The 24,323-nt window shown below is 37.3% G+C and overlaps 1 protein-coding gene across 3 annotated transcripts in view; it reads left to right on the top strand.

Moving 5' to 3' along the window:
* Positions 1-24,323, top strand: part of DCC (DCC netrin 1 receptor) — a 1,149,203-nt gene that overhangs the window by 793,799 nt on the left and 331,081 nt on the right. For all 3 annotated transcript variants that reach the window (XM_032422885.1, XM_032422886.1, XM_032422884.1), the window contains exon 9: positions 15,929-16,083. In XM_032422885.1, coding sequence (XP_032278776.1) covers positions 15,929-16,083 — 155 coding nt within the window. The remainder of the gene's footprint in view (positions 1-15,928; positions 16,084-24,323) is intronic.

Here is a 24,323-nt window from a genome sequence, read left to right as displayed (position 1 = left end):
TGAATATAAACATGTTCGGGTTTGGGAAATTTTATTTAAGATTAAAGCATAGAGGCCACTGGGTAGCTCAGTTGGTTAAGTGTCTCCCTTCAGCTCAGATCATGATCCCAGGGTCCTGGGATCGAACCCCACGTCAGGCTCTCTGCTCAGTGGGAGCCTGCTTCTCCCTCTCCCTGCTGTTGCCCCTGCTTGTGCTCTCTCTCTCTCTCTCTCTCTCTCTGTCAAATAAATAAATAAATAAATAAATAAATAAATAAATAAAATCTTGAAAAAAAAGATTAAAGCATAAAGCCACTCTGTAAACATTTCACTTAGAAGGAATCAGACACCCAAACTAATATTACTAATATGTTAACTAACTGAAATTTAAATAAAAACTTAAAAAAAAAGAAGGAATCAGAAAAGCACGGAAGCTTTCTTAATAGACCTTTCCATTCTATTCTTTGGGCATTTTTTTTTACTTTCTCTCCTCCTCATCAACATTTGGGTTTTCTGTATTGCCAATTAAAGGCAGCCAAAGAGATCAACATGTAAAAGCTCAATTTGCTTCAGAGAAACACTGTGTTTCCAAATCCCAAAATTCTGTAGAGAACAACACCTATTTACAAATGTACTCTGCAAACCTACTGTGCCTCTCACATAAGGATGGAATGTCATCATTATGTTCCTCAAGAGATGAGGATTTTGGTAGGGCAACTGGGATCTACATAAATGTTGGCCTGTTGATTTGGCTGAATCCTGAGATCCATATCTTTTCTTCCATATTAAACCTCCTCCTATATAGAACCAGTCTAAAATGGACCCCCATTGGTAGGCAGAGTATTCTGGGATGAGGCAGCTTCTTCCTTCATCCTTGAATGCAGACTGCATTCACTTTCTGTCAAGTTTACCAGCCAAGGGAAATGTAACCTGTTTGATACATCTACAAAGATGTTATATTTTGGGGGTTGGTGGCAGCATGGGAGAAGTTGAGAGGGAGAGTGAAAAGAAAGCAACAGAGAGAAGTAGAAGGAAAGACAGAGAAAAATGGCAAGTGCCCTAGTGGGACCCACTTGTTCATTGAGCTGAGTTCAAACGAATCCTGGCTTTCACCGTTCGTTCTTCTGTAGAAGAATGAAATAGATGGCTGTCACGAGTAATCCTGTGCCAACTGAGGTACCAGTAGAAAGTGTGTGGGGAGAAGCCAGGATTCAAGTGTGAGGCTTAGTCTAATCTCTCCAGTGTGTGAGTGCTCTAAACTCATAGCGATCTTTAGGAGCCCCTCAGGATTCAAAAGGGACAATATAGCTTGGACTGGCCAGAGTGGTGTTTAGTGCAGTATGATAATCAGAAGGAACAGTACAACTTTGTTCATGCTGTGTCTCAAAATGATTTCCTTTCTAGTCCACAGCAATAAAGTATATCATTTTTAAGTTTCTCTTTTCTTTCATAATTTGACCTGACTTTAAAATGAAAGAAATAAACATAATACACGTAGAGCCTATGTTCCCTAAGATCACTCATTACCACAAAGAAGTAGGCATTCATTTTAGTCTCATCTGCAGCTCTTTAACTCTGTGACCTTACGATGAGCCTGGCAGTCTTTGAATCTCAGTGTGTGCAGCTAAGAAAACTGGAGGTAATAATTCTTGCCCAATTGTCTTCATGTAGCCATATGGATTTCCTGGAGCCACCTTAAATTTACCCTGCCCCAAACCATACTCACTGTCTTCTCCTTAAATATATTTTCCTCTCTTTTCTTGGTATATGTTAGTACCTTCCATCCTGTCGACCAAACAAAAAACCCAAGTCATATTTTACTCCTCCTGGCCTCTTGGCTCTGCTATTAGTATTCTGTCCTGTCAAGTCTACCTCAGCCACAGCTCAGCAATGCCCCCTTTATTCTATCATCTCCATCATCACTGATCTGATCTCTGACAATAGCTTCTTGCCTTCTAATCCATCCTCCTCACCATCTCTAGTTATCTTCCTGAAATACAGTTAGGATCACTCACTCTACTGTGAAAAAAATGTGAATGTTCTTAAATTTAAATATGATAAAATTTCTATATAAAGACATGCACATAATAACTTACAAAGTCTTTTGAGTGGAAGTCTATATCCAATCTATACATAGGTAGAGTGTGGTTCCTATAACCTATAATGGTTAAACATATGTCACTTAAGTAAGTCTAAATGGCTGGATTTGAAAATGGTGCTGCTGTTTATCATCTGTGTGACTTTGTGCATTTAGTTATGTGAAAGACGGGAATAAGATCTCTCGGTATGATGGCTAGAGGGAAGATGCATTATACCTCTCTGAATTGCTATGAGAACTAATTGAAGGAATTGAAGCAAAGCATCCAGGGAAGTCATTGCATATAGGCAGTATGGAGAGGCTCAGAATAGTGTGAACTCAGAGACAATATGGGAAAGAGGCTGAAAATAAGGCTCAAAGATGGTAATCATCATCATCATCATCATCATCTGACTTACCTACCCAATGTGTCTTTCAGCATATAATATGTCTCCTAAATTTCTATAAAAAACTGCCCATACTCTTAACAAGTATGGCCAAACTTTCACTTATGCACTGGATTTCATCCTTTTTTAAACAAAAGAACAAAACTTCAGCTATTCCTTCTCTCCCCTCATTATAAAATTTTTCCATTCTGGTGGATCCTGTTCATCAACATACAAACATGCAGTTGTATTTTCCATCTCAACAAATTTTCCCTCAATCTTCTCCCTCCTCTACCACTCCATTCTGTATTCCCTTATATAGCAAATTCCCTTGAGTTGTCTAACTTCATCCCAATACCTTACCTCGTATCTTTTTTTAAAATTTTTTATTGTTATGTTAATCACCATACATTACATCATTAGTTTTTGATGTAGTGTTCCATGATTCATTGTTTGTGCATAACACCCAGTGCTCCCTGCAGAATGTGTCCTCTTTAATACCCATCACCAGGCTAACCCATCCTCCCACCCCCCTCCCCTCTAGAACCCTCAGTTTGTTTTTCAGAGTCCATCGTCTCTCATGGTTCATCTCCCCCTCCAATTTCCCCCCCTTCATTCTTCCCCTCCTGCTATCTTCTTCTTTACCTTACCTCGTATTTCAGTCATGATTCTATCCCTAATATTTCAAGCAACTGCTCTTATCTAGGTTCACCAGTGACTTCCATGTTGCTAAACTCAATAGTCAATTCTCAGTCCTCACATTACTTGGGCAATAAGCAAATTTTGTCATATTTGATCACTTCCTCTTTTGTGACACTCATCATTCCCTTGGGTTCTATTACACACACTTTCCTGGTTCTACTCTAATCCTTCTGGCCACTCATTTTTAGCTTCTACTTTTTACTCCAAATCTCCCTGACCTGTGAATATTGGATTGCCCCAGGGCTCAGGCTTTGAAGATCTCTTTTTATCCAGTTTGTGACTTTATATTTTGTCAGTATGCTGATGTCTTCCAAATTTGTATCTCTGGTCTTGACATTTTACCTGTAGTCCTGAATCATATATCCAAATTCTGCCTTGGTTTCTTAACTTTTGATTTCTTATGAGTATCTACAATGTATCAACAAAACCAAATACCTGTTTTCCTTCATCCCCCCTCCAAATACTTTATTATTACAGAGATTACCCTATCTCAGTGAAATCTACATATTTCTCATTACTCAGGCCAAAATCCTTGGAATAATTGTTAATTCTTTTCTTTTTCTTATATTGTATAACCAAAAACATCATCAAGTCTTAGCAGCAATATCAAAATACATCCTGAATCCAGGAAGCAATATAATACTTGGTATTTGTTATAAAATAATACTAAAGACTTTCAGTTTTGAACTGAGTGATGGGAATAAAGTGGTTCATCGTATCATTCTGTCTAGTTTTGTGTTGCTTAAAATTTTCCATGATAAAAAAATAAAGCCAAATAAAGAAATAAAAATAAAACATATACTGAATCTTACCGCTTCTTACCCCTTTTTATTACCATCAAGTGTCATCTGAACTATTGCAATAACCTCTCAAGGCGGTTCCCTCACAGCAGCAGGAATAAATCTTTTAAAACATACCTTAGATCCTGTTATCCTTCTGCTTCAAAACCTTCCAATGACTTTCTATCTCATTCAGAGACCAAGCAGATACCCTTCCTGATCTGGTCCCTTGTCACCTTCCTAGACTCATCACGTATTCTTAACGTTTACCTATTTGCTCACTTCTCTCCAGTCTCACTGGCTTCGTTGCGTTTCCTAAATATACCAAGAATCCTCCTCCCTCAAGTTTTTGCACTTGCTGATCAGCCTGTTAGAATGTTCCTCCCCTTGACATCCATGTGGATCCTTGGATTGCACTGAGTCTTTGATGAAGTGGCACCTTCTTCTGGATGTCTTATCTGACCAATACCCATTCCCTATGCCCTTTTTCATTCATATTTTTTTCCACAGCTTTATCACCTTGTACTTAGTATTTCCTGAATCCCCTTTCTTGATGCCAGAATATAAGCTTCATGTGGGCAGGGCTGTTCTTATCTCCTTTATTCCCTGAGCTATTCTTAGTACCTAGAGCAATATGGGACCCATAATAAACACTCACAAAATATTTGTTGAATTGAAGCTCGAACTGCAATGTCAACTACTATGTGAATCTCCCCACAATCCTCCAGCTCATAAATCATCAATTTTTCCCTTATAATTTGATTACTATTATATTATTCCTACCTTTTGTCCAGTTTTGTGTTTGAGTACATGCATGTTTCTCTTCCTGATGACGGAAACTAGGTCTTATTTATAATTCCATACCCACGTGTCTAGTATCATGACTTCTGTAGACACTTACTGATTGGAACTAGTTGGATAAAGGTGGCAGAGAGACAGATGTGGTATTCTTAATAGATAGTTCCTTAATTAATAAAACAAATTGTGTTACTGAGGAGGATGAATAAGTTAACTGAAGTTCAATAAAAAAATTTTTTAATTGAGAAAAAATGCAAGTTGATTTTGAAATTTGATTCCAATATCCCTGTTCATTTTCTCACTCTCAACTAGAGCAAATATATGCTATATGTCTCTGAGCGGTTAGCTGTGATGCTTATTTGCTCATATAGGTTTATTTAGCTCCTTAACACAATAGCTTTTTAAAAGGTGGTGGATTTAACATTTGCCTCAGACTAGTAATGACTTTGTCAGGCAAATTACTCTAGCTCAGATTATCATTAATCTGTCTGACTGGTTAATGGTGTCAATAATGCAAGTGCCATAGTTAACAGCTTTTTTTTTTTTTTTTTTTTTTTTTATTCAGCCCCTTGGGTGCTTTCATTTCATAAGTCAGGAAACGGGACAAATTACAGAACCTGAAAGCCAGGATTCACAGAGATGTAGTTCCTTCACAAATACCCAGCTATCCCCTCCTTGTACCTAAAAATCATTGAATTGAAAGTGATCTTTGGAATCATAGTACAACTTTCTGCTACTTAAACATTTAGAAACTGATACTCAGGGCAGGAGTAAGTCTCATGCTGAAGGCCACTGAGTAAGCATTCATGGTGAGAGCATTTATTGAACACTTACTGTGCCAGATGCCAGGCTAAGCATCTCTTACATAAATTATCTTATTTCATCCCCACAACAAAACATTGTCCACATGAGGCTTAAAGAAGACATTGTCATCTCTGCTATACAGCTAGTAAGTGGTAGAACTGGGATATAATGCAGGCCTGATTCCAAAGCAGGTGTTCCCAATCACTACACCAACTTGCTCCTAACATAGTTAGTGGGTTAACCTGGAAGAGAATCAGGCTTTCTTGATATTTTCAGAATTATGACATAAATTTCTTCTACAGGCTTCTTTCCAGCAATTTTCTGACTTAACGGCTAAGTTGATTTGCATCATTTATTTACCAGTTATAGACAGAGTAGCAGATTTTTTGTGTATGTATAGAACATTGTATTTCCCATTCCATAATCTAAAGTTACTTATGGAGTGTGACACAGTGTAGCCAAAAGCTTAGGGTAATGTGACTATGGAATTCAACTGTATGTGTTTCAATCCTGGCTTGGAACTTAACTAGCTGTGTGGCCCTTATGTGGGATAGATTCCTCATGTGGAATAATAATCATAACTGACATGTAAGGCTATGACGACTTCAAAAATTGTTAGTGCCTAAAACATTTGCTTATTGCCTGGTGCTCCAAAAGCACTCAGTTCTTGTCAGCCAGAGCTATGTGCAAATGATTGTGTGTATTAGAAATGAAAAGCAATGAAATACAGATGTTTCCCAATTTATATTCAGAGAGGACTTTATCACTTTTTAAATGTTAGCCCATTTGATCCTCAGAAAAGGCAGGTATGATAATTTCCATTTTATGGATCAGCATGCATCACTCTGTTCAGAAAATCTGAAAAAACACTGCTTAAGAAACTACACAACTAGTAAATATTAGAAGAAAGATTTAAGTGCAAAGTTTCTAGTCCAGTGATCTTTTCAGTGTACCATACAAAGTAAAAGATATTCCCTAAAAGAGGTACATATAAAGTACTGTGGGAGTTCAGATGAGAGAATTAAAACACTTTCATGAGCATCGTTCAATTTAATCCTCACAATAACCCTGTGAGGTAGGCAGATAAGGGACTGGTATCTTCATTTTGCAAATGAAGCAGGGAAGGCTCCAAGATAGCCCCTGACTTGCTCAAGGTCACACCCCTATTCTGTGGCAGGACAAAAGCTGGACTGGGTCTTCCAACTTGCAGCCCTGTATGCGTTACATTGCTTTATGCTGCCTCAGAAAATCTCTGCTCACTGCTCAGGATTAGAGGGCCACCTTTGCATGATTGACATGGAGGATTCACTTTAGAATTCATCGTGCATTACGTTTTCAACATGGTGTTTACATCTTCTTTTCCCGCTCTTCAGAGCTGAGGCTGTGCAGCTGATGAAGCTCGTTATGAAGGGAGGGTGTTGTGAAGGAAAGAGAACAAGACTCAGAATCCAAAGCTCCACATTCTGGTCCTGGCTTACAGCCTGGCAAAGTTAGCCCCCCTTTTACTCTGCTTCTCTGTAAAAATGTAAAGCCCTGTCCTTTCTACCTCAAAATGTCCTTAGATCATTGAGTAAGAGAATAGTGATTTAATTCTTCCAATGGGCTTAATGTATACTGAAAAATAAAACATGCCCTCTATAAATGCCATATACAAATGAATGACCCATTATTCACTTGTGAGTTGACTATGTGTCTGGCTCTGTACTGGGAATAATAGAGAAGTCAACAGTCTCTTTGGAGGCAGTTTAATAATGTCGGGAGGATCATTCTACTGAAGAATATATAACTACACACTGAATTAAGAGCTCTAAAGGAAAGGAATGTGCCTCTGTGAGAGAAGACATGTGTGCATAGTGTCTATGTGATAATCAGGTCTGTATTTTGAAAAGACAGCTGTAGCTGCAGAGTGGAAGTTAGACCCATGTGGTCAGCCCAGTGGATGCAGGGAAGCCACCTAGGCTATTGCAGAAGTCCAGGCGAGAAATGACAGTGGGTCAGACTAAGGCTGGATCAGTAGAGATGGAGCAGGAGAAACATAATATTCTAGAGATATTTAGGAAGCAAAATTGATAGGAGTAGCTGACAGATTGGCAGCCATGGTGAGACAACGGATGTTTACAAGGATAGTTCCTAGTTTTCTGGCTTATTTAAATGGAGGGATGCTAGGGTAACTCACTGACATTAGGATGCTGGAAAAGACCCAGGCTTGAGAATGAAGATCATAAATTCAGCTTCAGACATGTTTTTTTACATACATTCAAGTGGGAATGTCAAGTGGGGACTTCAGAATAAGGAACCTGGCTGGAGCTCAGAGAAGTTTGGGCCAGAAATATGTTAAATATCAGGAATTTGTCAGCATATGTATGATAACTACAGCTTTTAAAGAAGAAAATGGATCATCCTCCCTCCCCGCCCCCCCAAAAAAAATAAAACCAAGAAGAGGACCCAGAACTGAGTCATATTTATTAAGGGACAGAGGCTGAAACTAAACAAAATTAACGATTTGAAACAAAAAGCTTTTTTTCCATGAGAAGATAGTTTTTTAATGTTTTATTGCAGTAGCTATTTGTTATGTAACTAGTCTCTTGAATGTATACTAGATGCTGAAACAGAGATTATATTAAAATAAAATTTTTAAAAGTCTGTCCCTCAGACTATGCTTTTTAACAATTCAAGAAAAAAAAGGAACTTACAGGCAAAATTTAGTCAAAATACCTCTGACCAACTAGATGATCTCCATTTCCCTATGCTTTATCTGGTGGCAAGTCACCTCTGAACCCACTTTTCCTTCAAGATAGCTCTTGATTTCAGACTCTGGCTCTGGGGTAATAAAGAGTGTAGCATTGGGTAGCTGTTACTGCTGTCATTTTGAGCCTTATTCTAGTAGACACCATATTTCAGTTTTGAAATCTTATCATTGTACCATTCTTGTCACTGAAGAAATAAAAGTGAAAGTGGAGTGGATAAAAAGGGGATGCTAAACATCTTTCCGTTAAAAGTAACATAATTCCTTCCCTATAAAGCACCATTAACGTAACTCACTCCCCCCCGCCTTGAAGCAACTAATTAGGTGTTTGATACCTCAAGACAGCATTTGTTGCTCACCTCACAAGTGTAACTAAATGTTAACACCCTGGTGCACTTGGGCAAGACAATATGTGTTTACTTAAAATGTATACTAGAGACATGTTGTTACAAATGATCCAGTAAGAAACAGTATCATGCTTACTCTTTAAAAGTCTCCTTACTTCTGAAATGTAAATTATAGAAGCGCTAAATTCAGTTACACACACACACACACACACACACACACACACAATTTTCTGTTCCCAACAAAGAATATTAGACTAGAAAGGCTCCTTTGAGTAGATCCCACTCTGTTTTCAAATAATGAAAACAAAATCCAGGAAGCTGAAGTGATATGCCAAAGGTCACCCAAATAAGTTGGGATAGAAAAATGGAATCACAAATGTTGGCGAGGATGTGGAGAAAGGGGAACCCTCTTACACCGTTGGTGGGAATGCAAGCTGGTACAGCCACTCTAGAAAAAGTCTGGAGGTTCCTCAAAAAGTTGAAAATAGAGCTACTGTATGACCCAGCAATTGCACTACTGGGTATTTACCCCAAAGATACAAATGTAGTGATCCGAAGGGGCACATGCACCCCAATGTTCATAGCAGCAATGTCCCTAATAGCCAGACTGTGGAAGGAGCCAAGATGTCCTTCAACAGATGAATGGATAAAGAAGATGTGGTTCCTATATACAATGGAATATTACTCAGCCATCAGAAAGGATGAATACCCACCATTTCACCGACATGGATGGAACTGGAGGGGATTATGCTAAGTGAAATAAGTCAAGCAGAGAAAGACAATTACCATATAGTTTCACTCATATGTAGAACATAAGGAATAACACAGAGGACCATAGGGGAAGGGAGGGAAAATTGAATGGGAAGAAATCAGAGAGGGAGACAAACGATGAAAGACTCTGGATTCCAGGAAACAAACTGAGGGTTTCAGAAGGAAGGGGGAGTGGGGGAATGGGGTAGCTGGGTGATGGGCATTAAGGAGGGCACATGTTGTGGTGAGCACTGGGTGTTATACACAACTAATAAATCGTTGAAAACTACATCAAAAACTAATGATGTTGGCTAACTGAACATAATAATAAAAAAAAGAAATTAAAAAAAAAAGAAAGAAAGAAAAATGGAATCAGATCCAGCTCTCTAAATGTTTTGGAGATCACACTATGTGGAGATGTTATGCAATTATTCTATTAACATTTTTACATTTATTTATGTATTCATTTAAAAATTTGTGAGCACCAACAACATAGCCATTTTTATATTCACTGGGCGTATATGCTGAGTGCCAACAAAATGTGAATTGAATATGGCTTCTCTTCTGAAGTAATTCACAACTGAGTTAAAGACAGACATGCCTATTAATACAATGTGATATGTGCTATAATAGATCTATAAACCAAGAGCAGCAAAACCATGAAAGAAAGACTAATGCTGCTGGAATCACAGGACATGATAGTAGGAAAGCTCAAGTCAAGAGATTTTATTTGAATTGGCTTGGAAGAATGAACAAGCTTTTGCCAAACTGAGAAGGAACTGTGAGTCAGGAGAAGGTAACTCCAGGATAATTGAAGCAAAACAAAACTAAACCAAACTAATAAAAGGCAGAATGGCAGCAGACTGAGAAGCAGAGATGGATATGGTGTTGCAGGGCAGAGTTGATCATTGTAGATGAGTGTGAAAGGTTTCGGCCACATCTTGAAGGTCTTTGGATCTTGTCACAAGGAGTTGAGATGTATTAACCATAGAATGACAAGCAGCACAAAATTTCGGGCATGCAGTTGACAGATTACAGATGTTGGGAGAGTATCTCCATCAATAGAAGAAAGAACTGGGAAGACCAATGACAAAAAAAAAAACAAAATGGAGAAGCTATTATTATAATACAGTACACTGTAAGTACAAATCAGAGCATAGGAGAATATAACCTAACCAGAGTTAGGTCTTAATGCAAAGTGTACAAGGGTGCATTCTATGCTACCATCTTGGACTTCATGCCTCAAAATGTATCAGCATCTAAGACTTCACTATCTGATCTCAGAAAAGCAGCAGCATTGTCTTTATTAGGTGAAAGAGTGTGGAGTGTGCTTTTATTTATTTTTTAAGATTTTATTTATTTATTTTAGAGAGAGAGAGGAAGAGAGCAGGGGGAGGGGTAAAGGGGGAGGGAGAGGGACCAGCAGACTCCATGCTGACCACCGAGCCCAACTCCGGGCTCAATCTCATGACCCTGAGATCATGACCTGAGCTAAAACCCAGAGTCAGACACTTAACTGAATGAGCCATCCAGGTGCCCCAAGAGTATGCTTTTAAAACATAGCTGTTATTGTCTAAAAAACCTCCACCAGGTGACCTAAAGCACCTAAAACTAGAGTTTACAAGAAAGAAATTTCTCCTAGTTGTGAACTCTTCTTGGTCTCCATGTAGAGGTCAAAGAAGGCAAGTTGCCTACAGTTATTTTCAGCCAGCAGGAGGAGACAGACTTTTTATATTTATATTCTTTGTGAATTTTCAATGGATGAAGTTATAGTGAATGGATTCTAGAAAGCACAGGTGCCTTGTTCCTTTTACTTCAGCCAACTAATCTTGAACCTGCCCAAGCCCCACACTACCAACTCAGAGTCAAGGGAACAGAAGTGAAGTCATGAAGCTTTGTCTGACAATGTATCTGATGCCACACGGGGCGCCTGGGTGGCTCAGTCGTTAAGCGTCTGCCTTCGGCTCAGGTCATAATCCCAGGGTCCTGGGATCGAGCCCCGCATCGGGCTCCCTGCTCCGTGGGAAGCCTGCTTCTCCCTCTCCCCCTGCTTGTGTTCCTGCTCTCGCTATCTCTCTCTCTGTCAAATAAATAAATAAAATCTTAAAAAAAAAAAAATGTATATATATATATATGTGTGTGTATATATATATATATATAAGCTGATGCCACAGACCATGACTCTGAGCTCTGTGGATTGGAAGGCAATTATGTCTTCGGAGTCCTAGGAGAGAACCTCACCCAGAGACAGCTGGTCTGGGCCCCTGATGCTTTTCTAGGGGTAGTTGGTGCAGTGACAGGCAGAACACCCCAACAGAATAATTAGGCAAATTCCTAACAGCAACTGGTCTCTGTTCTTCAGCACCTAGTGTGTTTATCTGCCCATTGACAGAAGAGAATGGACCAGAGTGCACAGAGGGAAAATCCTAATTACCAGCTGGTCCAAGTGGAGGCTCTGGAGAGTGTAACCACTTCAGGTGGCTGCCATTGGCTTATTGGGAGACCAGAGAAACACAGAGTAATAAATTGCCCTTCCAAACTCAGGTTTTACTTACTTGTTGGGAAATGGTTTGTGTTTAATTTTGCAACGACTACAGCATGGAAGGAATGATCAAAAGCCCCCTGTCAAACTTTGGGGCTTGAACTGAACAAATCTGTGAAGGACGACAGGCAGGAAATGCCAGTTTCCCGGAATGCATTTGTATGCCTTCAGCAGTTTGAAGACCCCCCTCGTAGGACCCGAGGAAGCACCAGAGCAGCCTGGCAACAAAGCCCAGGCACTAGCCGTGTGGACATCACATTTCACAGGGCTGTTCAGCTATGCTGTGGAATGCAAGGAACACCGCTCCTTCTCAGTTTGCTGTCAGTGAAGCCTCCACCTTTGAAAGATATTACTATTTTCGTTATCAGAACTTATTCAATACCTCTAGTTATGACCACTTTTAAAATTTAACTTGTCTTGGAAAACAAAATTAATCTATAATTAAAATATAAAATTAAATATAAAAATACATAAAATTAAATATAAAAAAAAGTGTTTTGTTTTATTTTGTTTGAGGGGAGTAAAGGGGGAGCAGGCCCATAGAGCTCAATGAAATCTATTTATGTATTTTTTTCTTTATGACTATACCTCTTATTAATTTCTCTCCTCAAATTCCTCGTTCTAAACAGTTTGTGGAAATGTCCTCTTCTTGGACTCAAGAGTGCTTATTTCTTATGAGGTCATGGTGGTATTTTGTTATAATAATAAAAATAACAGCAGTAACTACCACGTGTATGAGACTCCATGTTGACTCCCAGGCAACCTGCCTCCTGCCTCATGTGGTTTACGTACAACATCTCTTTTAGTTTTTAAGAAACTCGATTAGGTAAACATTTTCATGGCACCAATCAGCACCTGAGGAATCAGGCTCAGATAAATTAATAAGAAAATCAAAACAACAATCTCAGACTTAAGAATGCTGAATCCACTTCACAGGGTCCAAAGCATTTTGATGCAACCTCACTTTGATAAGATGAGCAGATTTCTGAAAAGTGGCACATAAATTTGAAATGTTTAGATTAAATCATTGTTTTAAGCCACTAAGAGCCTACGCTGAAGAAGCGTGATCAATCCAGGGCAGTACCAGCATGTGATAAGAGTAGAGGTGTGGAGTTGTGTTGAAGGTAATTGTGGAAAAACACACTGTATTTGCTTAAACTGTATTTTTTTCCAGATTGCTACCATAGAAGTATTTTCTAAAAATGCTTTGTTCACACTTTATGTAATATGGAGGAAGCATCAATTGTTCATATCAATGAATATACTTTTTTTAATGACTACTATTAATTTGGAATACTTTTTGGAGGCTGATAGAGATTATGGGAACATAAAACTCTCTTCCTCATAATAAAATCCAGCATCCACTTTTATATGTGTGTGCTATTTTCATTATATGATCTTGGACATTCTTACATGGGCATACCCAGATTTTCTTGCCTCTTTTCCTCTGAAGGATGTCTGTTCAAGAAATTATGCCAGCATGTTCCAGAACATAGCTCTTTAGCTCAGTTTTTTAGTAGTATATGAATAAAGTCAATTATGAAGGTTGTCTTTCCTCATAGACACCCAAGAAGTTTGGTATGCAAATCTGACCTTCAATGACATCTATGTTGCTTATATGGCTAGAAAAGATATCACAGCAGGTGACAGATTCATCTCACAGTGGTTTCGAATGCCTAGAATCCCTTCTACTCCTTTGGAAACTTATGTCTTCTACCCAAAGTGCCCATGATCCAAATAGGCCCCACAATTGTTTCCCCACAATTGTTGCGTGATATCAATACTGTGTTTAAAGGATGAAGCCCCAGGTTCCATTTTTAACTCTGCTATCCACTAACTCTGAGTCCTTTGGGGAAAAAAAAAAAAAATAATGCTGTTTTTCCAAAGTACACTTTTGCATCTGTAAAATGATGATAAAATCACCCTATCTATATAAAAGGGCTCCATGAGGCAATGTATCTCAAAGTTCTTCTGCTAAAGAAAAATAAGATGCAAAAATCCATATATCCATAAGACATGCAATCTGATTATGAGGATTTTCTTTTACAAAGCAATTTGTTGGCCTAAATAATCTTAGGTGGGTAGAATAGCAGTGTGGTAAGTAGTATGTGGGAGCATTATCTGATGTCTTACCCCTACCTACTTTCAGTTACTGTTGAATCCCACCCGGACCCTGCCCCCCACCTCCCCATTGTAAGTCACAGTTCAGCCTTGAGGCAGCTTAACAGAGCACTCCTAAAGAAATACCTAAACCTTAGGCTATATTAAGATTCATACAGGGTATTTGTTTGACTGGCTTTTATTGTGGTAAATATATATAACATGGTATTTACAGTTTTAACCATTTTTAAGTGTGGTATACTTCATACTATGGTATAAAGTGCATTCAAAGAACTATCACCACTCTCTATCTCCAAAACTTTTTCATCTTCCCCAATTGAAACTCTGTACCCACTGAATAACTTCCTCTTCCTCTCTCCCCCTAGACTCTGGTAACCACTCAGGGTATATATTTTAATTATTAGTAGTACTGGATAAAATAACACTAACTGCTATAACAAACAAAACCTAAAATTCATAATGACTCAAAACTGTTTGATTCTATAAAGTAGAAAAGGGATGTTCCTGATTGCCAGGCAGTTCTTCTCCCAGCTCTTCTCCAGAATTCTTGCAAATTTTGACTCCTCTATTATCAATATATGGCTCCCAAAGTAGCCATGCTTGCCTACCCCAAGCTCATGGGTGAAGGAAGAGAACACAGAGGTAACCATGTGTGCAGTTTTTCTAGGCCATGCCTGGAATCAGCACATGATGTGTACACTCAAACTCACTGGGTAGACTGAGTCACATGGCTTCATCTAGACCTCATAGGAAATCCTGTCTAGCATGTGAAGAAGAAGAAATGGGTTTGAGAATGAATCAGCCAGTCTCTGTCATATCCATCAAATTCACATTGCACACATGCCCAAGAATCACCAATAATGCCCTTAAAACTTTGTCTTTATTTTTCTCTTTGGAAACCTGCTTTGCCCTGACAGAAAACTGGGTTTCATTTTAAATATCTCCCCAGACAAAATAAAACCAAATGGCAAAATTAAAATGTACATACAATCCCACTAAGATGCAAGAGATACTATCTAGAAATAGAAAACTTAAGAAACAATTGAGTAGCTTAGAAGTTCCTTCTTCGCCTGCCAGTCAATTATATGACACCAAGGGGGCTACGAGTATCTACAATCATGTGTGTTCTTAAATAATACTTTAGGAGTTATTGTTTCTTATATATTAGCATCTATTATCAGTAGAGCTTGCCCTATCTTAATATGTACTACAAATTGCACCAGGATCAGCAAAGTAATTCATTGGTCTGGAACCACTGAGGAAGCCTTTGGTTGAGAAATGAAATGGATACACGTAGATGTGGCTTGAAGAACAAGGCAAGTAGACATGTGTTGCAGTTTCTCCTCACGTAGAAAGGAATCTACCCTCCTTCACTAATTGCACTTAACTTAACCACAGGAGCTCAAGCTCCATGCGCATCAGCACTTAGCATCTGCCTTTTCCTTTCATACAATGAGAGAAAATGCATAAATGGATTTGTTGGCAATACTGACAAAGACCGATTTGTGGAATAATTGAAACCTTGATTTCTGTCATTAGCCGGATGTTTACAAAATGCATCTTCCTGTCTACATTCCAGATGTTTCTTCTTATTTTAATAGCTCTTTGTCATGAGTTTTGAATTCTAAATTGTAAAGTGTTGAGGGAAAAGACTATTGTTTGCAAGTTTCATGGGAATGGCATAAACTTGAGCTCCCCCCAAACCCTGCAGTATTTATGTGTAGATCCTTCCAGTTTGCTTCTCATAGTAAACCTTAGAGGCCTTGATTTACAGCAGAGTCAGCATGAAATGAGTAAGCAAACCTTAGTCCACCTCACTGCTTTGGCACGTTAAATAAAGGTTTGGCTAAAAGTATTGATGTTAGAATAATCTTTCCCTGAACCTTTTACTTCCCAGGGAACGAGCATTGAACACATCCCAGCCTGGGGCCCTTCAGCTTACTGTGGGAAACCTGAAGCCAGAAGCCATGTACACCTTCCGAGTTGTGGCCTACAATGAGTGGGGACCAGGGGAGAGTTCTCAACCCATCAAAGTGGCCACTCAGCCTGAATGTGAGTATAAACATAGAAGGACACATTTAGAAAGTATTTCTTTTTGCTGGCAATATCCTTGAATCCTGTCATAAAAATTAAGGTGACAAAATGGAAGGAATATTTCCGAAAGCAACATATTTAACTTGAGCATTTTTAAAGGTAAGATAACTTTTTAAAAAAATGGCCTCCCCACTTAGGCCATAATGGCAAATTAACAACTAGAAAGGTCTAATCTATCCATCCGGTCTCCATGTTCACTTCCTAAGTGATTGACTTACTCTGCCAGCCAGGCCTTTATCATCAGCATCAGGTTTCATCCTCCTCCACTTGCTTTTTGGGTTTCCTAAGTTTGTCTATAAAGAACACCAAAGGTGAAAGAACAAGCACCTAGGACTTCCAAATACAGGGACTCGTTAAAGAACTTAAACATGCACTGGAAACCCTTAAGGAAATTCCAAAAGCCAAACTCGACTCAAGAAATGTAATGAAAGATATCTACCTTATACAATTTTGGGGTTTTTTTTCCTACAATTTTTAATGTTATTTGAAAAGATTGATTACTGATAAGCAGTTTGCCAGCTTTATTTTGTTAAAAAGTTAAAAAGTTATAATCTAAAGCCTAAATGAAGTGACTACCTATAACAAACTACATTATTTAGACACCTAGTTGTATCTACTCCTTTTTCTTTTTATTAATGATACTATTCTGCTTGGATTCCTGTTCATTTTATTTAAAACCATGTTTCATTTTATAATCATTTCATATGCTTTTGGAAGAAGGTGAAGTAGAAATTAGAAATATTTTAATTGGTAAATATGAGGAAATAATCTTTGCATTATGTCACGGCTTGAGTGTTTTATTTTATTTAAAGATCTTATTTATTTGAGAGAGAGTGTGTGTGTGAGTGTGTGTGTGTGTGTGTGTGTGTGTGTGTGTGTGTGTGTGCATGAGTGGGGGGAGGGGCAGAGGGAGAAGGAGAAGCAGACACCCCCCTGAGTCTATGCTGGGCTTGATCCCAGGACCCTGAGATTATGACCTGAGCTGAAGTCAGACACTTAACCAACTGAGCCACCCAGGTGCCCCTACTTCTTGGGTATTTAAATCAGCATGTTGAAGAAGAGAGAGCAGTAACCCTCTGGTAGGTAGTCTGGGTGCTGGTATCATGTTCTATATTTGGCAAAATCTACATTTTTTTCCACTTAGCCAAGGCTATAAAGAAAAGATGATAAGAAATTGGAATTAAATATTTATTAGGGGTGGGGAGATACCTAAGCTGTACAAATCTTAGTAATATTTGCCTCACGGAAATAAAACCTCAGATAGCATCTTTAAAAACATAGTAATGCACAGGTTTCAGATAACGTTTAGGAAATACAGGCTCCCATGCAGGACCCAGAAGCTACAGCAGGGCATTAAGCCCTATTCCATGCAGGACTTTGCACAACATCACTGGTTGTTATGCCCATGAATGAGGCTGGTTCTACTTCCAAGTTTCTGTTCTTGAGAATGTTTTTAAATGTTTAGATTTAAATCACTAAATAATGCCAACTTCCACTTCACAATGTCTATGTTTTAGTCATTAGTTTCTTCATTGACTTACTCTTAATAGATCATATAGAGAGAGAATCAATAACTTTTATGAATATTTGGTATTTATAATTAACAAAGTTAAATCAAAATTAAATCAAAATACATATTTTTAAATGGTATATGCCATGTTGTATGTCAACTGACAATTAAAAAACTCATCAAAAATTCTCTAAAGGGGATGGAACTGGAGGGTATTATGCTAAGTGAGATAAGTCAATCAGAGAAAGACAATTATCATATGGTTTCACTCATATGTGGAATATAAGGAGTAGTGCAGAGGACAATAGGGGAAGGGAGGGAAAACTGAATGGAAAGAAATCAGAGAGAGACAAACTATGGGAGACTCTTGACTCCGGGAAACAAACTGAGGGTTGTGGCAAAGGAGGTGGGTGGTGGGTTAGGGTAACTAGGTGATGGGCATTAAGGAGGGCACATGATGTGATGAGCACTGGGTGTTATGCGCAATTGATGAATCATTGAACATTGTATCAAAACTAATCGTGTACTATATGTTGGCTAATTGAATTTAAATTTTAAAAAAAGAAAAAATTCTCTAAAGGAAAACCTCATTCAATTTTCTAGTGGTAGAACTTAAACTTTAAAAGTATGTTCATTTTCAAAAGATCCAATTTCTATGAATTATCTGAATTTTTCACTTCCTAATCTTAATGTTATCCCTAGAATTGTTTTAGTGTACATTTCAAGGCTGACTGGCCATGATTACATTCTGGTAAAAACCCTAAGTAGTCAGCCTTGTTTTCTAAGACTGAGCATCATTATTTTTTCTTCTATCAATTCTATTGTTTCTAAGTCTCTAGCTTAAAAAATCAATTTCCATAGGGTTTTTCTTTTTTTTTTTTTTTTTTTTTAAAAGATTTTATTTATTTATCAGAGAGAGAGAGACAGAGGCAGAAGCAGGCTCCTTGCTGAGCAAGGAGCCCGACGTGGGACTCGATCCCAGGACCCTGGGATCATGACCTGAGCTGAAGGCAGAGGCTTAACCGACTGAGCCACCCAGGCGTCCCGGGTTTTTCTTTTTTAAATTCACTTTCTTTTATGCCAACTTTTTGAAGCCAAAGAAAGGACAAGAAAGTATTTTTCATTTGACACCAACTAAAAATAATACCTCATTTCATGAAAATATTACTCATCATATAACATTTTCTGCCATATTTAGTATCATTAATAAAAAGAAAATCAGACAGTGATTATTGGTATCATGCATATGGTCTTAACTTATTAAAAAAAAAAACAATGCCATAATTCAATTTAGAAGTATGTTTAATGAACATCTGCTATGTTCCCAATACTGTTCCCTGCCATCTGAGGCACGTTAGAGAAGCATATGTGTGTAATGAAATAATAGCACTTACAGATCTCAAGAGCTTCTAGAGGAAGCAAATATTCTAAATGTTTAACAATAATAAAACAAGTAGAGTAAGGGAACTTGTAACAAGTTGTTAAGTGAAATATTACCATCTTAATCATGGATGTACATGTGGGCCCATTACCTGTGATGGCTGAGGCATAGTGTCTAGTTATTTTTGTGTGCCTCAATCACATTGTGTCTGCCTCCTCAAATAAGTGTATTTCAAAGACCTTTGTATGTCTTCCATCCTCATTCAGAGAGTAGTCTGAGAATTTGTGCGGAGGACCTCACTGGGTGCTGGTCTCTGTAAGCATTTACTTTGCTTAGAAATTAGCATAAATGATCATAAAACTAAATGCCTGACTGAATAAAGCACACTGCTTCTTAGTACTGCTGTCTCATATAAGTTATCTTTTCCCCAAAAAATGAAATGTAGAATTTTTCTGCTTTAGTAACATGAAGGAGCTTTGAATTTTTTTTTTCATTAAGGGCAGTGATAATGGCCTTAGAATTCTAACCATACTTTGTCCTTTAGTAATAGCACTGTTTTATTAAATCACTTCTGTTCTTACCACTGTATGGAGTAAGAATTCTTTCCTTTGCAAGCCACTGTTTACTTGGATGGTGACCTGATTCTGTTTTGTTGAGAATTACATTGGATAATTCACCTCTTACTTGGTAGATAGGTAGATAAAAATAAATCAGCCTAGATAAACAGTACATTCAGAATATCCTTTAGATGTGCAAAACAGTTAGCCAACTCCTTCAATTCATTTAGATTAAGAATATTGTGTAACTCACTTGCTGTCTTTATTACAGACATTAGGATAAATAAATTATGTTATCATGACTAATAGGTACTGCATGTATATTTTATCTTCTGTTGTTAACACAAAATGCCATTTTGGCAATTTAAAATATGTCTAGGATAAGGAACACTTCATCTTCTTCAAGCCTCCTCAATAGAATACCAATTTCTGAGGAAGATGGAACATCCTAGAGATCCTGTGCTTCATTTCCTCTCCTCTCCTCTCCTCTCCTCTCTTCCCCTTCCCTTCGCTTTCTCCCTTCATCTTGCTTCGCCCTTTCTTCCCCTCCCCCCCCCCAACTAAGCCTACTGTTCTTTGTTTTTATAGGAAGTTCAAAGACTGATTTTATTATTTGGCTGGAATTTCAGAATTTAGAGGCAAGGGGTGGGGGGAAGGGGACATTTCTATCTTTATTTCTTTCCCTGACAAAATGATCTTATCTTTTGAAAATGTGTCTCATCTGGGTATGTGTTCAGTTGCTCCTTTTATCACTGTTTTTCCAAATATGATGTAGTAATTGTACACTAAAATTACATAGCTTTTATACAAATTGAATTTCAAGTTTTCCATAATATTTGAAAATATCAACTCTATTATAAAAACCATATTCTCAAGGAGTAAACACTAATGGAAAATATGTCTGAAATATAAATCAGCCAGCAACTGTTTCTAAAAGTGCATACATTTTGTAGTAATCATTTAAAGAGATCAACAGCCCAAGATCCAGTTTATGAAATAATCACCCAGAATAGAAAAGCTTGATTTATAGGAAGGTTTATGTCCCCTGATTATATCTTCCTTTTGCTAAACCCTTGCTTCTTTCCCCTGCCTTTATGGTGTATAATTTCTCCACTGTGTTATCAGCCAGATTTAAGCCCCTGCCTGCTTAAGACTTGTCTAATCTTTTCATACCACATGTGGAGAGTTTTTGAATTATTATTTGGGGTCTTTTAAGATGCTGTTAAGTCAGTTTAATCGTGAAGGATGCTAAAATGGACCACATACTGGCTGGAGGCTTCAGTTAGAATGGGAAGCCTATTTGCTAGACCACAACCCAATTATCCACAAAACCCTTTTATATTTGAGTTATGAGTAATATTCTTAGTCCATTATATTTACACTGAAAAGATGAGTGAAAACTACCCCCCAAGTTGAGTCACTTTAGAATATAGTATCTAGAGGAATAGGCATATTTGCTTTTTCCCTCCTTCCTTGGAGATTATATATATAATTCATTCATTCATTCATTCATTCATTCTAATAGGGCTCTACTTGTATAGTTGTTATGGAGGGAACTGATAAGTCTCTGAACATTCTCTGTCCAAACATTACTACCTGCATCCTAGGTCAAGTTTCTTAATCCTTGAAACCTCAGTTTCCCCAACTATAAATTGGAGATATGATTTATTCCTCCTCTTCTTAGGTTGTGAAGAAGAAATGTGATAGCATATGGGAAGCTTTTGAATCTTATCTGGCATCTAGTAGGCAGTCAATAGAGAGAAACTCCCTACCCCAACAGGATCAAATGGAAACATAATCCCAATTGCCTTGCACTTACAAACGAAGTGGGATACTCAGTAGGTAATAAGGCTAATATAATACCTTATTGATAGTTTGGAACTGGCTCAATTACTATACAATCAGTCATTTATATATTTTATTACTTTTCCCCTAATTACCCTCTGCCTGTAATTTACCAGGCTATTATAGACCGGTTTGTCCTCTAATTTTGCCCAATATACATCTTTGCATCCCTAACTAAATTTTGAGGTCTTAAGATCAGAAAATACTATTATCCCATAAAATGTGTCACAACATTGCCATTTTATGAATAGTTGGTTGCTTAAAGTTTGCTGGTAGAATCCAATCCATACTTAATATATGGCTGAGATAAAAAATATCAGTTCTATTTATTTCATCATGCATCTATAAATTAAGCAAACTAAGTAAATCATAGTACTGTCTAGCTCATTTATTTTATCATGTGAGCTGGTTTTCAATGATTAAGTGCACTGTGTGGTGATCTGAGTAAATATTTGGGATGACTGTGGTGGGAAAGTTGACCATGAACCAATGAACAATGCTTCAGTTGCATGGTCATGTGCATGACTGTAGGTTAATCATAGAAAGAAATAACGATAAGTACTGACATTCCATCTTTTCTTGGTAGTATACAAATGCTAAGGCAATTTAAAAGGTCTTTCATTGCAAAACATGCTTTTAGGTATACAAATACAAGATGAGAGACATTAAAGGCTTATGGTTTGGCATCCTCAGCAACAGAAGACTTAAGTAATCCATTTGGATTTAATGTCCAATTAGGTGAGGTATTATGTCTTTTATAATGAAATATAGTAGTGGAAGAATTAGAGGTAGACTTGGGAGGATGGGTTGTTCAATCACACTAGAAGAGTTCAAAGCAAATGCAAGTCACCCTGTAGTTCATTCATGCATTTATTCATTCAATCAAAGATGATTCTTTTGTGCTAAGTTCTAGTCCTTCACTGTCCAGTATAGTAACTATTAGTCACATGTGTTTATTTAAGTTCATGTGCATTGAAGTAAAAAAAAAAAAAATTCAGGCACATTAGCCATATTTCAACTGTTAGGTAGCATTTAAAATTTAAATAAATTTGAAAACTAAAAATTCAATTCCTCAGCCTCATTAGCCACATTTCAATGGTTTATATATGCTATTGGCTACCACGTGGGATGGCACAGAGAACATTTCCATTATTGCAAACAGTTCTATTGGACACCATTAATCTAGACACTAATCTAGTACATGAGGATACAAAAGCAAGTCAGACATTATTCTGGCTTTCAAGGACTAATGGTCTAGTGACAACTACTTTAAACAGACCATTAAAAACATTTAACAGATTAATCCTCTTTGAATGTTGAAAAAATAATTATGCATTGAATTAATATAAAAGATTTATTTTTAAAAGCCCACAGAATCTAGATCTGAATATATTCTCTGGTTCGTTACTTAAAGGTCTCTAAATATTTTCTCAGGTTAAAAAATGTAAGTATCTTTCAAAGCACAATTAAAGATGAAGGACAAAGATTACCTATTGCTTGAGTTCAACAGTGGGACAGTTTAAGTTCCATTCACCCAAAAGCTTCTGTTGGCTCAGTGTTATTTTCTTTTACTCTAAGCACGAAGCATAATTCAAGACTCTTCCACTCATATAACCAAACATCTAGAGAATATATCTGCTTGGTGAGAAATTATATAGAAATTATAATATCTATATTATATAGATAGGTAATACCTATAGATAGATATAATATATAATAATATCTATAATATAGAGCGATATTAGAGAGTACAAAGAAAAAGGACATGGAAATATAATAACAATGAGAAGTTTTTGAGAAAAGTGGGTATCCAGCCTGGGATAAAGAGGGTTCCCCTAAAGATAAGTTGATTTTGGGTTTAATTGCCTAGTTTGTTTATATACCCTACTAAAAATGAAAGTAGGTTGCTTGCTAAACTGAATTAGAGCAAACTGGAGCTTGAGCATCTTTAGGGATATTGTCATCATGCTGGGGAAGCCAAATAAAACTCTCCTCCAAAGATAAAACAGCTGAGCTGAGCGTTTTTATGGAACTCCTTCAGTTATATCTGATTCTGTGAAGAGCTGGTGAATGTGGCCAGTGAAAAATAAAGACAGAAAGAGAGTATGCTATTTTTACACATTTGTATTTGTACCTTTTCTTATCTTGAGAGGCGTTTTTAATCTATGCAGTTTATAAAAGCATTTATTGAGCACTTACTATGTGCCCAGTCCTCTATAAGGTAGAAAATAAAATAAGATGGACAGAATAATACCAAAAAAAATAGGGATGAAATTTTTGATGAAAATATATCTGTAAGATACATTGTTCTATATCATACTGTGGGATCAAATTATTTCCTCTTTTTTTAAGCCTAAAGTTACAGTTAAAAAGTATTAGTGTATAAATACTATATAATTTAGTGCATTTATATGTTATGTTATTATAACACATAACGTTATATGTTATATATAACACATAGGCTATTTAATACACATATATGTTATACACACATATATATGTTGTGTTTTAGTGTGCAATATTAATGTATTTTAGAAAGGATCTCAAGAAACTTATGGGTGACCAACCTGATATGATACCCAACCAAAATTAAATCACTTCACTATTTTTTGGATTCTTTTTGCTGTGGCTTGTATTCTGCCTGCTGTAATATATGATAAATCTTATGTGCTACACCAAAAGGCAATAATATGACTACTGTTCTCTAACCCCAATGTTCCTGCATTATTATATTGTTTTGATAAAGATATTATTTCTACTTTGTAAGAAGATACCTAGGGAAAAGAAACCCATAACAGGTCCCTATTCTATGAAAACTGTTTTCTGTCTCAGCCCAATCTTCCCACACCTTGGGATACCCCAAATCACATCCAATATAGGAGTTGAGTTGGGCCATAATTTCTGG

This window comes from Phoca vitulina, unplaced genomic scaffold (assembly GCF_004348235.1).
Source record: "Phoca vitulina isolate PV1807 unplaced genomic scaffold, GSC_HSeal_1.0 scaffold27, whole genome shotgun sequence".
Classification (NCBI taxonomy): Eukaryota; Metazoa; Chordata; class Mammalia; order Carnivora; family Phocidae; genus Phoca; species Phoca vitulina.
Note: the sequence above shows the minus strand (reverse complement) of the source record. Positions and strands in the feature narration are given on the sequence as shown.